The sequence below is a fragment of the Canis lupus genome, chromosome 13 (genome assembly GCF_011100685.1).
Source record: "Canis lupus familiaris isolate Mischka breed German Shepherd chromosome 13, alternate assembly UU_Cfam_GSD_1.0, whole genome shotgun sequence".
Lineage (NCBI taxonomy): Eukaryota > Metazoa > Chordata > Mammalia > Carnivora > Canidae > Canis > Canis lupus.
In genome coordinates, this window is record NC_049234.1 from 22,595,414 (window position 1) to 22,610,328 (window position 14,915).

Genomic DNA, 14,915 nt, shown 5'->3' on the forward strand with positions numbered 1-14,915 from the left:
ATTTTGAATTCATTGCTGTGTTTTCAATATACTCATTTTCCTAATTCTCGTATGCTCATCTTCATCCATTATAAGCTCTGTTTTTATATTCAATAAATGTATTCAGTGTTGGTTATGAAGAAGATAAACATCTTTTTCATGAAAGAGACACTAGAAATTTCATCATTAATTTTAAAATAGGCATGTTGCATTGGAAAGTAAAGCCGGTGTATTTTTTTAAGCAGTAAAGAAGTTGTGAACATCAAAGAGAGGAAAACATCAGACAGGAAGCTTTTAAATGTTATACACACGAAGTTCTCTTTTTAAATAAAAAATTACAGAGTAAAAAATAGTAAAAGATACAAAGAATATAAAATGATATATGATGAAAATTATGTGTCCCTCTGATCTTTGATCCCTAAGCCCTCACCGCCCCCTAACCAGTTCTCACTAGGCATTTGTATATCCTTCCAGAGATATCCTAGGTATGTACAAGAGTACAAATAAATATTATAACCAAATAGTAGCATTCTGTCCATACTGTCTTAGATCTTGATCTTTTCACAAAACAATGTATCTTAGAGATTAGTCTGTGTCAAGATATATAGTTCAATCTCATTTCCCCCTCATTGGTGTAGTTTCCCATTGCATTAATACACCATAATTTACTAAACCAGTCAATATCTCATTGATGGATATTAATTTTTCATCTTTTGGCTACTGTTTATAGTAATATGGAATAACTGGGGCAAAGAGTATGTGGACTAAAAATTTTGATATCACAAAATTGTCCTCTAAAGAGGTAACAATTTGTACTCCAAATAGTAGTGTATAAGAATGCTTGTTTCCCCACAGGCACTTTGACACCATGAATTATCAAGAAATGCAGCAAACTCTTAATTATTTTTCTAATGGGAGTAGTAATTGAAAAGGGAGACCACATAATGAAATCAACAGAAAATAACAAAATCCCATTTGAACTGTAAACTCCTTTCCTCATTATCCATCACTTCTGCCTCTGAACCTTTTACCATGAGTTTTTTCCTTCCTGTCCTACCCTTACCTCCATAACAACTTTTAGCATGGATGCAATATGAAATATTGTGATGAAATGCTTTAAAACTGCAAAGATCTACAGATTTGTTAAGTGCTGTAATTAGTATTTTCTTTATGCAAACAAGTCCTGGATCTAAATGACATGACACTGGGCCCATGTGTCATCAGTAGGCACTCAAGAAAAAAAAAAAAACATAGAAGTTGAACTGAAAACCTTTATTACAGCTTTTGATTTTAATTTTCAAGCTCTGGGACAGTCAGGTGTTGAAGGAACCAGTTAATAGGGGCTGGGGAATATTTTCCAGCTACAAAAATGTTTTGGGCTCAAAGGTCTAGGGAGTGTGAGGCAATTGAGTTTGAAATCTGAAACTCAGCAGAAAGCAGTAGACCTTGCAACTAATTTATTGGTCCAAGGAACCCACAGCATCTCATGTATCAGGATAAGGAATTTTATGTGAGTTTTCCACATAAAAGAAATTCTGAACAACAAAACTCTTTAAAAGTTTGAACATATACATGAAAAACTTCCTGAAATGTCATGCCAATTTTCTCATTTTCTTAAACAGAAGACAATGAATGTAAAGTGGCTTCTCATTGATACCTAGGGATTGACATTTTGAAGGTTTCTTTATTATGATGTATAATGGCATCTTTTAATTTCCACATTTTGGTTTTTCAGTTTTGCCCTCTAAAAGCAGGATGTGAGCAGTCAGTTCTCCCTTTCCTACTGCTGTCCTGTCATCTCTAAGGTCCCTTTGTTGTTCCTCCACCTGAAGCTCAAAAACAAATCCAGGAAGCAACTTCCTGATCCTGCCTCCCCCATCCCCACCAGTCCTCCCCAAGACACAACCCACAACAAAACACCACTCCAGTGTTTTACATCTTAGGAAAATATAACTTCACATTTGTAGAATATAGAGACTGGTCTAGAGAATATCTTCAAGTCTAAAATTCAATTCAATTTTGATTTTCTCAAAAATCCTGAGAAAACTAGATTTTAATCGAGTTCACCCTGAATTAAAACGCTGAGATATGATTTTCACCCATCAATATTAATAGCGAAAAAAATTAAAGAAATTGACAATATCAAGGGTTGGCAGGGATATAGAGAAATGTCTTTCTAGTGTGCTGCCAGTGAGGATGTAAAATGGCTTAGCCTCTTTGGAAAGAAATTTTGCTGTACCTACTAGAAATTTACATGCACATAAGCCATAACCCAATAATTCCACGTTTTATATTCATTTTAGAGGAAAATTCACATATATCTTGTGCAAAGATGGAGATAACAGCATTTTTTTTTTTTGCATTTGAAAAAATTGGAAAGAACTTAGGTGACCCTAAATAGGGGATGGCCAATTGATTGATGGTATATCAATGCCACCGAGGACCATGCAGCATTTGGTTAAAATGATAGAAATCTACAACTAGTCCAGTAATAAGGTTCTTAGATGGAAGCCTGTAATTTACGGTCAGAATGAATTTTATGTTTTTTAGTACTTTGTCTTTGACTTCATTGGACCCCAACTACATCTTTTTGACAAGATCATCAAAATCTCAGTAAGTATATCATTGATGATGGGAGTGGGAAGTGATGGGAGAGATTCTAGGTATTGGGAACTCCCTAAAACAACTCAGCCTGCTGAGGGGTGAATAGGTTGGGAGGGTGAGTGTCAGATGGTGAGTTTAAAACCAACAGGTTGGAACATGAAATAACTAGTGCAGAGGAATTTGGGAAAGGAAACCTCCTCAAAGAAATCTGTGCTTCCTGGAAACAAATCATAAGCTACTCTCAAGCCATCATGAATTGAATCATGGAGTTTACTAATGTGGGAATGTGCAACATGTGCTTCAAATGCCATCTTGACAGATTGCCATTTTGAGTTGATTTATTTATTTTTATGAGATGAAATGTGTTTCTCTTTTGGGATGATATCCACACTAATGATAATTAATTACATGGCTCACTCCTTCTAGTTGGTAATAAATAGAGAAGTAGAAAAAGGCACCAGGAGGAACCAAATATATCAGTAATGCTGTATCAGAGAATGTGATTCGGAGCAAGTGGTTGCCATTTGGTCTCTTTATCGCTGCCTCTGAGTGCAGCCTTTGGACCTGCTCATGGGGGGTTGTGTCTGCTGCATAAACCCTTCCTCAGTCCTGCAGGTGAATTCTTGTCTCTACAGATCATGTCTGAATAGTAGAGACAGAGAAGCTTCTTGGTCTAGACAGGTTGTCTTATCTGGGTTGCCCACCATGTAGAGGATAGGAACAAGGAGGGGAAATGCCCATACTGAAGCTGTACTAGCCCAAAGAGAGAGGATGGGGGCCAGACAGGAGTGATATCAAACTTACATCACTCAGTAAAAGCACAGAGAGACCAGTGAGTGACAGACTGCGTTTATTTCACCAATCTGGGAACTCACTCTTTCTCCCATGAAGAGGGTAGCGTGGCTATGCATGCCTGAGAGAGGTGGAGTGGGTGGTGGAGGGTAAGTGTTCTTCTCTTAATTGTTCTAAAAAGACAGACTCCGTACTTCATGTGCCAATATAAGACATGTGGAGAATGAGAAAATGTTTTCCTCAGCAGTGACACTAACTCTAATTAGAATTTTGAATATGGAAAAATTTGTCTTGGAGACTTCCTTACCTGCTCTTATCACCCACCCATTTCTGTTATATTAATTATATATCTTATATTACATATGTACATAGTAATATATATTATATATAATATATAGATCCTGCATTAAGTCCTAGGCAATAGTGTAATTTTTATATTCTCTTTCTCAAGGTCATTTGAAGAATGTGACTCTTGAAGAATGAGAAGTTATCAAGAGTCAAACATTCTTTAAAAAAAAAAGAGCCATTCTTCCTTTCTTTTCTTTTCTTTTCTTTTCTTTTCTTTTCTTTTCTTTTCTTTTCTTTCTTTTTTTTTTCTTTCTTCCTTCCTTCCTTCCTTCCTTCCTTCCTTCCTTCCTTCTTCCTTCCTTCCTTCCTTCCTTCCTTCTTCCTTCCTTCCTTCCTTCCTTCCTTCCTTCCTTCCTTCCTTCCTTCCTTTCAAAAGAGAATCTTAAGCAGACTCCATACTCAGCATGGAGCCCATTGCAGGGCTTAATCTCACAACCTGAGATCATGACCTGAGATCAAGAGTCGGATGCTTAACTGACTGAGCCACCCAGGCGCCCTGAGCCAAACATTCTTAATTTGAATTTCAGGCATGATGACAAGTGGTACAGAAGGTATTTTGGGACCTGGGGCATCGTCTAGGACTTTGTTACATTGCATAGCTCTGGCAACCATCTGTTTATGAGATGGGCAGTGTAGTTGAGTCCTAAGGAACTGTCTAGATTTCAGACAAACAGTTAATAGCTAGATTTTTACACTGTAGCATAGACAAATGTCATGATTCTCTGGACAGTGGATTTTTAAACTGAGGACCAGAGCTGGTATTGCCTATCTTTCTTCCTCTAACTTGTAAAAAGAGAACAGTTTGGGCTTTCCAAATGACCCTTAGGGGCAGAGACCAAAGATTTTAAAGGGAAAATTCCCTTTGGAGGGAAATGTTTATTTATTTTTTTAAGATTTTATTTATTTATTTATGAGCGACAGAGAGAGAGAAAGAGAGGGGCAGAGACACAGGCAGAGGGAGAAGCAGGCTCCATGCAGGGAGCCTGATGCGGGACTCAATCCTGGGTCTCTAGGATCATGCCCTGGGCTGCAGGTGGCGCTAAACTGCTGCACCACTGGGGCTGCACTGGAGAGAAGTGTTTAATACAAGTTTTCTGATGGTCCATGAACTAAAAGTCAATGTGCCCCAAATAAATTCAACATGGGATAAGAAGGGGGGAATACAGCAAGCAGATGCTATTAGGATAGCAAGGCTGTAGCAGAGTTTGGTGGTGCCAATGATGGTGGTACTATCTCCCCTTGACAGTGGCCACAGGCATGCAGGGCCCCTAGCTCTCTGAGTGTCATCTCCCTGAAGTTCCTATGATCAAATGCTTGCCCACACCAGAGTTACCTGGCTCTCAGACTGTGTGGATGGATGATTTGAGGAGGCCTCTTGTTTTATTTAAAGCTCAAATGGGCTCTTACCCCATCATGCCCACAGGGATCCAGATGCCTTTGACCTGAGAAGAGAGCCTGAGTCAGGCTTGTGTTCTTGCTGGGGCCTTTGGGAAGCCACCTTAGCAGCCACAAGCATGAGGAGGTTTGGAGTGAGCTTTGTATGCATGGCCTTAAATAACTCCTCACCTCAAGGCAAGCTGTCCTTACTTGCCCTCAGTTCTCTTAACTCCCTTGCAAAATTTGGGCAAGGGAGTAAGGGTAGATAGGGAAATGCAAAGGGCTGTCATTTCTTCATTTCCTAAAGTCAATTGAATTTATTTTTACTGATTGCCCCCGCCAAAAAAAGCTATTTATAAACCACAAAAGCCTCCCCTTCATCCATCATTCAATCAACCAATCATTCATTAATTCACTGAATGTCTATTGAATACCTATTCTGAACAAGGCCATGCATGTGGTGGGTAGAAGAAAGTAGGAAACTGTCTTTGATTCAAGGAACTCATATAACGTCATAGAAGGAAGCCCAGAGACCCTCTAGTCTAACTTCCAGCTGGTGCTGGAATCCCTGTCACCACCTTCATGACATGGAGTTTTGGTGCACTGCTTGGTTATATCCAGTGATGGAAGGTTACTATCTCTAGAAAAGTCTATTCTTTGCTGGGAAGTTCTGTTATAAAACCTGTCCTTATAGTAAGTCTCTCTTCCTGTGACTTGGATCCATACAGGGAACTTACTCCTTCTTGTACATGGCAGTGTTTCCAAGATTGGAAAACACTTAAGTTACCATTATCCCTCCTCCACACACCTAGTGTTCTCCTTTCTGAGTTAAGGGTTAAATCACTCCTGCTCCTTCAGCAATCTCATACAGTGCACCTTCTGGACCCAGTGCCAGCTCTGATGCTTTCCTTTAGAACTTCCTCGATAGCATTGCATTAAAGTGTGTTGCTATCACCAGCCAGGCACTTTGCTGAAGACTTCTAATCACACAAAATATTGGGGATGACCACCTCCCTTGTTGTGACTATTGTACATTCCCGAACTGCTCAAAGCCATATGTGATGAGTCCTCTGGGTAACTTGTGAGCAGAGTGTTGTGGAAGTTTAGGAAAGAAAGGGGACTTTCAGCTGCAGGGGGCTCAGGAAAGGCTGCTTGGAGGAAGTAACATTTGCTTTAGACATTGACGGATAGGTAGAGTTTCAATAAGTAAAGATGAGTGTTGAAGGGTGGTCTGTCCTAGAGCTCACTTTGGCTTAAAAAGGTAGTTTTTCAGACAGTGAAATATGTTAGATGTCCTTCAATAGCTGAAAACCTGCTAGGAGGAAGAGACACAGGTGAGATACTTCTGGTTGCCCTTTCACTTGATGACTAAATGTCATTGTGCTCTAGACAAGAGTGAAGGGCAGACAAGCATCAAGGTTTAGAATCCTTGCTGAGGTGTCATGAACCCATTTCACAGATTTATCCTCAAAGAGAAATCTAGTGCAGCCAGATTCACTGTTCCATCTCTCCTCAGGTTTTTCACCACAAGCTGATAGGCAGCATACTGATTGGCTCCTTCAAAGTAGACCTGGGGACTGTATATAACCAGCCTGGTAAGAAATCATCACTTCCCAATCTCCCTTACTGATCCCTAGTTTGCCACACCTGGAGGTCACCTCATTCATTTACCCATCCACTTACCCACTCATTCAATAATATGAGCATCAACTACACAATTGGAGCAACACCTGGCTCGTTTCCTCAAAATTTACAATCTAATGACAAAGTTATCTTCTATGTCCATAATTCTGAGCAGTTTTTTTTCTCCCAACAAATTCTGTCTATAATTTAGTGCTGTGACGCTGTGAGACACAGGCAAGAAAGGTTGCCTAGCAGTTGCACATATGGATTCCAGAGCCAGCTTGCCTGGCTTCAAATTCCACCCTGCTCTTTCCTGTTATACAATCTTGGGCAAATCATTTGACTTCTCTGCGCCTCAGTTTCTTCATCCGAAAAAAATGAGATAAAATAGTATCTCCTTTCCATGGTTGTTGGAAGATTAAGTTGATAATTATATATATAAAGTGCTTCATATAGAACCTAGCACAGAGTAATGACTGTGGCATGCCATCTTAGGGTTTGCTGTGATAATTCTTATTATCCCTGATATATAGGAAAGTGAAACTCAGAGAAGGCAGGTAATTTGTCCAAGGTCAGGAGCTGATAAGGAAGAGGGCCATCAACAAATATAGGTCTCCTCAGGAAAAGCTCCTTCTCTTCTAAGCAATTCTAACTTGCATGAGTCCAGGGGACCAGGCCATGGGCATAACTGAGCACTGTGGGTGGGGTTGATACACTGAGTGGTGCTGCAGGCTGTGGGGAACAGAAGAGCTCATAACCCACATGAAAGGAGCAGTGGCTACTCAGCTCCTTTGCTACTTGCTGATGGGTGGAAATGTGCATCCTGTATTGGCAGATCTAATAATTTTTTGGGGGGGTAAGCCAGAGGTCTAGATTTTCTAAGACCTTTTAAAGTTTGGACTGATTCACTTGACGGGTTGAGCACTGGGTGTTATGCTATAAGTTGGCAAATTGAACTCCAATTAAAAAAGGAAATAAAGTTTGGACTGACAGAAAGATCCATGAGCCCCACTTGACAGCCTGTGAAATAGTATGTGACATCTCTACTCCATTAATGTCCTTCCAAGCTGCCAAAGCTAAGAACCTGTCTAGGTGATTAGAACTGGGTTGAAGGCTTTCCAAACACCTGTGGCAGTTTGGAGAAGACTGAGAAGAGGGTGGAAATGAAAGCAGAGGAGGGAAAGAGGGGAGGAGCTGCCGCCTCCTAGGGAGCAGAGCACAGGAAGCCTGGGGTGTGGGACAGAACTGGGTGCACCTGCTAGATCCAGCTGTGCAGGGGATCTGAGCTGTCAGGACACTTTTACAGGTCATCAGTTCTGTGACAAGTGGGCCCTGCTCACAGACCCTGGCGACATCAGGACTGGCGCGAAGGGGTATCTGAAATGTGACATCAGCGTGATTGGGAAAGGCGACGTCTTGAAGTCCAGCCCCAAAACTCCTGATGCTGAGGAGCAAATAGAAAAGTGAGACAGGCCCATCCAGGGTCATGCAAGAGAAATGATATCTCCCAGGTTCTATGTCTCTTTCCTCTCTCTCCTCTTTCTTCCTCCCTTTCCTGTGGGTACATGAGAACTGCCAAATTCATGACTTGTCTACCTGGGACTCTGCTCTATCAGAGGCACCAAGATGTGTCTTATCCAAGGTGTCACGAGCCTTTGGGAGGTCAGCTCCTAGGACAAGGACAGCCTGTCTCCCTATAACAACACAAAATAGATAAGCTGTTCTTGAGCTTATCCTATTTATCTGAACTTGGCTGATTTTTCTTTGAAGGAATTATAATTTCAACCACTGGTTTGTGAAATGAGAAGACTTAATGCACTTCTTTTAAGGTGCAGAGTGGGAGACAGTGTTTATTCTATAATTCAAGGACTTGAATGAATTTGCATTCAGTGTTATTCATACCCCTCACTGCCATTTACACCACAAAGAAAACTCATTTTAGCAATGAATCCTAATCTTTTCAGCCTTTTCCTCCTATATTAGGATCCTCTTTCTGTCTCCAAACTGCTTCTACCTTTTCTTTCTTCTTTCAAATGAGAGAGCTTTTTTATTTTTTATTTCTTGTTCCCTCTCAAGGAACCTTTTGATCCCTCAAGGGTTTCCATCAGAGAGACCCTGGGCCAGATTCTATGTGAGACTCTACAAAGCAGAGGGGTTGCCCAAAATGAACTCCAGCATCATGGCAAATGTCACGAAAGCATTTGTGGGTGACAGTAAGGACCTCGTGGACCCCTTCGTGGAGGTGTCTTTTGCTGGGCAGATGGTAAGGAATGTCATCACTACCAATAATGGGCCAGAATGCTGCTCTTTACCAGGGACATTTCTAATCAAATGATATCAAGCTAAAATAAAAATTAGGAAGTACCTGAGAGAGAAAGCTTTTCAGAAAAGCTGTTGAGTCACAAGCAGGAAAGTGGGGGTGATGGTGTCCCACTCACTCTCCTTTTGAGATCATGGAGAAGAGCTATGGGGTATTGGGATTTAGGACTCAGGCAGACGGCCTCCTTCCTCACCTCTGGCTACTTCTCTGAGCTGTTACCTAGTTCTTAGGCTCTGTAGCATTGCCACCTGCCTCCTGACCTGCTCCCCAGGCTCCCCACTTGACCCTTGTCCTGTGTACCTTGGACATCTCTGTTCCCTGGTCAAGAGCCATTGGAAGTACCAGGGCCTGGGCACATGGTCACAGCTTAATCCTGATTGGATGGACTTGGAAGCTTCAGCTAACGCATATTGTCTCTGCCCTTACAATGTATATGCTACTCTAACTCCTCCTCTTGGCAGAGGGAACACTGGAGTATTTTTTACTTGGACTCCTTGAGTCAGATAGAACATCAACTCCATTTTATCCTATTTATCTGAACTTGGCTGATTTTACTTTGAAGGAATTATAATTTCAACCACTGGTTTGTGAAATGAGAAGAACTTAATGCACTTCTTTTAAGGTGCAGAGTGGGAGACCGTGTTTATTCTATAATTCAAGGACTTGAATGAATTTGCATTTGGTGTTATTCATACCCCTCACTTCCATTTACACCACAAAGAAAACTCATTTTAGCAATGAATTCTGATCTTTTCAGTTTTTTCCTCCTATAGTAGAATCCTCTTTCTGTCTCCAAATTGCTTCTACCTTCTGCTTCTACCCCATGAAGCTGGGGTCCAGACGACGGAAGTGATTTGCCTAAGGCCCTACTTTTATAAGACACAAACTCAAGGTCTAACTATATCTGCTGTATTCCTGGAGATGCATGAAACAACTCATGTCCACAACATGCATGTTGTGTGATTATGAGAACTTCCTGAGGGCAGGACTCATCAGTTACTCACCTTGTCCCTGTTGCCTGGCATGGTGTCTGGTGCAGAGCAGGATGTTAGTATAGTATTCCTCCCTTATTTGTTGTTTTGCTATGGTTTCAGTTATTCATGATCTACTATGGCCTGAAATTATTAAATGGGAAATTCTAGAAATAAACAATCAATGACTTTTAAATTACACATTGTTCCAACTAGCAGGATGAAATCTCACACTATCTTGCTTCATTCTACCTACATGTGAATCATCCCTTTGTCCAGCATATGGGTACGGCCAGTGGTTAGTCACTTAGTAGTTGCCTGGGTTATCAGGTGCGCTGTGGTGCTATGGCAGTCCTTGTGTTCAAGTGACCCTTAATTTACTTGATAATGTCCTCTAGATGCAGGAGCAGTGGTCCTGGCAATTTGGGTACACCAAAGAGAAGCTATAAAATGCTTCCTTTAAGTAAAAAGGTGAAAGTTCTCAATGAGAAAGGGAAAAAAAAAATATACACTGAGGTTGCTAAGATCCATGGTACTTTTATTACAGTATATTGTTTTAATTATTCTATTTTATCATTAGTTATTGTTGGTAATCTCTTACTGTGCCTTATTTATAAATCAAACTTTATCATAGGTAAGTATGTGTAGGAAAAAACAGAGTATATGTAAGGTTATTACTATCTGTGGGCTCAGGCATCCACTGGTATCTTGGGATACATTCCCTGCAAATAAAGGGGGGCGGTTACTGTAATGTTCTTGGGTGCAACAGATTTCTATTTGTATTGGGTGGAAATAGGTTCATTACTTCTGGCAATTTACTTTCTATTTCCAGCTGGTTTGAAGAATTATCTTTAGTCAGGTCAAGGCACCTCTTCTTTCTTTCAACAGCTCACGTCTTGCTGGCTTTGTTTTTAGGGGCGAACCGCAGTGCAGAAAAACTGTGCTGATCCTGTATGGAATGAACAGGTGGTCTTCAAGGAAATGTTCCCTCCTTTGTGTCGGAGAGTGAAAATCCAGGTGTGGGACGAAGGCAGCGTGAATGATGTAGCACTGGCCACCCACTTCATCGACCTAAAGAAAATCTCCAATGAACAGGATGGAGATAAAGGTAAAGCTTCATGTGTCTGACTTGGAGATGGGGTCACAAAATGACTGATTTGAAGCCCTCATTTTTTAGAATGAGAAGATGGAGCAATGTGTTGCTCCACACATTTCCATGCTCTGTGTGGTTTGTGGTTTGGGTTGGTTCAGGGCAGTGGGTGGAGCCGGCCCCTGAGAGCTGGGAGGCTTTGTTCTGGTCCCAGGTCTTCCATGAACATTGCTGGGTTCTTGAGGTAGTCACTATCCCTTTCTGGGCCTTAGGTTTTTAAATGAAAAACAAAGAGTTTAGATTATATCAGACATTGATAGGCTATGGTCCATGGGCCACATCCAGCTGGCCAAATATGTTTGTATGGCTCATAAGCCAAGAATGGTTTTTACATGTTTAAATGGTCCAGAAAATATTGTGCCCCAACTCATTGTGAGGAGCACGTGGTCCTGAGTATTGCACGATGTGCTGCTGACTGTGCATTCAGAGAGCCAGGGAGGGAATGAGGAGTCCCAGCTAATCCACCAGTCAGGGGAAAGAGCTTTTATTCTTTCTTTATTTGAAAAACCTAAATTACCAGGTGATAACTTTCTAAATATTCCAACAAACCCTCCTTCTTTAAAAATCCCAACACAATTTTTCTCTGCACTACAAATTGGTGTTAATTGATAAATATATTTATGAATGTATGTGTGTGTATGTACATATACTGAAGGCTTAGCTTAAGCAGAAGACAAGATTTACATATTTTTATGCCTCTCACAGTCTGACACCACAGAAAGATCTCAATAAACACTTATTGTTTAAGTCTTTATATAAATTGTGGAAGGGTTTGCCACAGGATTGCCTTATACAGAACACACACTCCATTCACCCTCAGAATTTCTCAACTTGATGTAAGCATGTTTTACCCCAACTTTTCAGGAACATTTTGATGGTGTTCAAAGAAATGTAGAAACGAGTTTTAAAAGTTAGATGTCATGGGGCATAAAATCTTTTTATCTCCTTTAACATAATATCCCTGCTTCTTAAAATTGATGCTCCTTTGGGACAAACTCTCTCTCTGCCTGACTCCTCTCCATGCCTCCTCAACTTGTTTTTTTTTTTTTTTTTTTTTCTGCAGCATAAGGCAAATCTCCTGCGTAGCACTTAAAATGTAAATATTTACTTGTTTAATGTTTGCTTCTGCTTCATTCGCCACTGGGCTCCATGTTTAATGTCTAGAGCAATACTAGAAGCATTAGATGTCAATAAACATTAGACGAACAGACAAGGATGCACGTCGGCATTCATAGTATCATCACAGCTGTGAACAAGTGTAAATGTGTGCATGCAAGAAGGACTGGAAGGAAACACAGCAAATATAGCAAAATGGCAATTCTGGCTCTTTTGGGGATGGACTATTTTGTAAATATTTTTTCTTGTCTTTTCTGTATATTTTACATTTTAAATGAATGTGAGCAATTTTCATAAAGCTAGAAATAATCAACTTGGAAATGTTACTGGGCAACTAAAACTTGGGGCTTTTGCAGGCTTTCTACCAACCTTTGGACCTGCCTGGATTAACCTGTATGGCTCACCCAGGAACCACAGTCTGATGGATGACTACCAGGAACTGAATGAAGGCTTTGGAGAAGGTGTGTCATTCAGGGGAAGAATCTTGGTGGAAATTGCTGTGGAGATCCTTTCAGGAGGGGCACAGGAATCTAAATTTTCCAAGGCACTCAAGGAACTCAAGTTGTCTTCGAAAGACAAAGACTCCAAATCTTCCAAAGCCTCCAGTAAAGACAAGGGTGACAAAACTGATGATGGAAGATCCCAGCAGGCTTCAGACAAGACCAACTCAACGGAGGTTGAAGTGGAACGCTTCGATGTGCCCCCTGAGGTAGGTCTGAGCACTGTTCCACAGCCCCTGCCAGGCAAGCCCAGAGTGGAGGCAGCACCTGCCAGCCCAGCTCCCACAGGCTCCCACAGGTATGCAAAGGTCTTATTCCCCCTGCAAAATGTGTGTTGGCCCAGCCCTGTATTCTGGGCTGACCTGCTGCCTCTTCCTGACATCACAGCCATCTGTTCATGATAAATCCCTCCAGTGTCACCCCAAAACACAAAGTCCCATGAGAACCAAAGTAAAAGGAAAATAAAAGTGTTCCAGGGGAGCTAGTGGAAGTGAGTGGTGGGGGATAGACTGAGCTCTGTGTCCTAATTTTGTTTAGCTTTATTAGCTTAGTGTATGTTCTGGATGTAAGGTAATGTGGGATGAGGAATAAAGAGGGGCAAGAGAAGGTGACACACTGAGATGAAAGAATGTGAGAAACATTCCCCTGTCCAAGCCTGAGGGGAAATCACAATTCAAAGGAATGCCTATCACTCAACATAAAACATGTTAGCATTTTTCTAGCCCAGTTCTTCTGTGTGATGGAAAAGAAATCCAGGTCTCCGAGATGGATACAAGCTGTGAATATCCCCTCAACTGTTTGTTTGAGAGAGAGAGAGAGAGAGAGAGAGAACATGAACGTGACTGGGGGAGGGGCAGAGAGCAAGTGAGAGAATCCTAAGCAGGTTCCACACTCAGTGCCCAATGCGGGACTCAATCTCAGACCCTGAGATCATGACCTGAGCCAAAATCAAGAGTCAGAACTCAACTAACTAAGCCACCCAAGCGCCCCCCACATCCCAACTGTTTAGATTAGCAAGACTGCTTTGTAGTTAAGCAAATGAAGGAACCTGTGTTTTGTTAGTAACAGAAGTGAGTGGATTCTGGCTCTTAACTTAGATGATTCTGCCTCTGGGAGTGTGTTTCCTCAGGTCAACCAGACAATCATTTGGGGTGGGAGGTGATGGCTGGTCTGGGTCACCTTATAGTCTTGGTAGAGCCACTTATTTTTACTGATTAAGAAACAGTGTGGGGGAGAGGTGGGAGCTCTGTTTCCAAGGGCTGGAAATCTTGAGGGTTGATTCTATTCATGGCTCTGATACTAATACCTCTCCATGTTTTAGTTTACTCATCAACAGAATGGGGGTAGTAATAGTCTCTTTGTCATAGGCATCTCCTGGGGGAAAATGAGGGAATGCCTATTAAATAGGCATTCTTTGCACATTCATGGTAGTTAGGCAGTACATTTGCTGTTGCTATGACTGGCTGTTGCTATAATTTATTCGGAATTTTCCACTCTATGTTTTGGACCTACTTTGGATATTTTGTGGACCTCCTCAGCTCTCCTCTATGAACTTGTATATTGGGAAATATTCTCTGGAAATGTGTACTGCCAATTTGTTATGGTTAGAATTGACATTGCTTTGATGTGATTGTATTTATGTGTATTTTTTCAGAATATATGCTAACTTTGGAAACATTTTTTGGACTTTGCCAGGTACCTTAAGTAGCCACCTATGCTAATAGCTGACTGTATCTGATTCTATAGCAATCTTTCCTACTGTCAAAACAATCCAATCTTTTCTAGACAGGAATTAGCCAAGTAGAAAGGGCCTAATAGAAGATTTTATTAACTCATGTTAATATCTTCAAGATATTTTGCTGAGGCCCCTTGAAAAAAAAATTCTAGCAGAAAGCAAGGGTAGTTGGGAATATATGTAGAGTGTACATTTCTTTTTCTTTCTTTCTTTCTTTTTTTTTTTTTTTTTTTTAGAGTGTACATTTCTTACAAGACCAAGGGCCCATCTTGGCTCTTGGATAGAAGGTGGTAGGAGAGGAAAAATGCATGTCTCATTCAAACCTTTATTTCTCCTTCTTTGTCTCTTCGTCTTGGATTCTTGTTTGTGGTCAGTTTCTTGCTGAGCTTATTAGTTATCT

At 41.0% G+C, this 14,915-nt stretch overlaps 1 protein-coding gene across 1 annotated transcript in view; it reads left to right on the top strand.

Annotated features, from left to right (window-relative positions):
- Nucleotides 1-14,915, top strand: part of FER1L6 (fer-1 like family member 6) — a 155,533-nt gene that overhangs the window by 43,619 nt on the left and 96,999 nt on the right. The window contains 6 exon segments of the mRNA XM_038555452.1: nucleotides 2,530-2,592; nucleotides 6,617-6,695; nucleotides 8,030-8,186; nucleotides 8,800-8,986; nucleotides 10,930-11,122; nucleotides 12,637-12,989. Of these exon segments, the coding sequence (XP_038411380.1) occupies nucleotides 2,530-2,592; nucleotides 6,617-6,695; nucleotides 8,030-8,186; nucleotides 8,800-8,986; nucleotides 10,930-11,122; nucleotides 12,637-12,989 (1,032 nt within the window).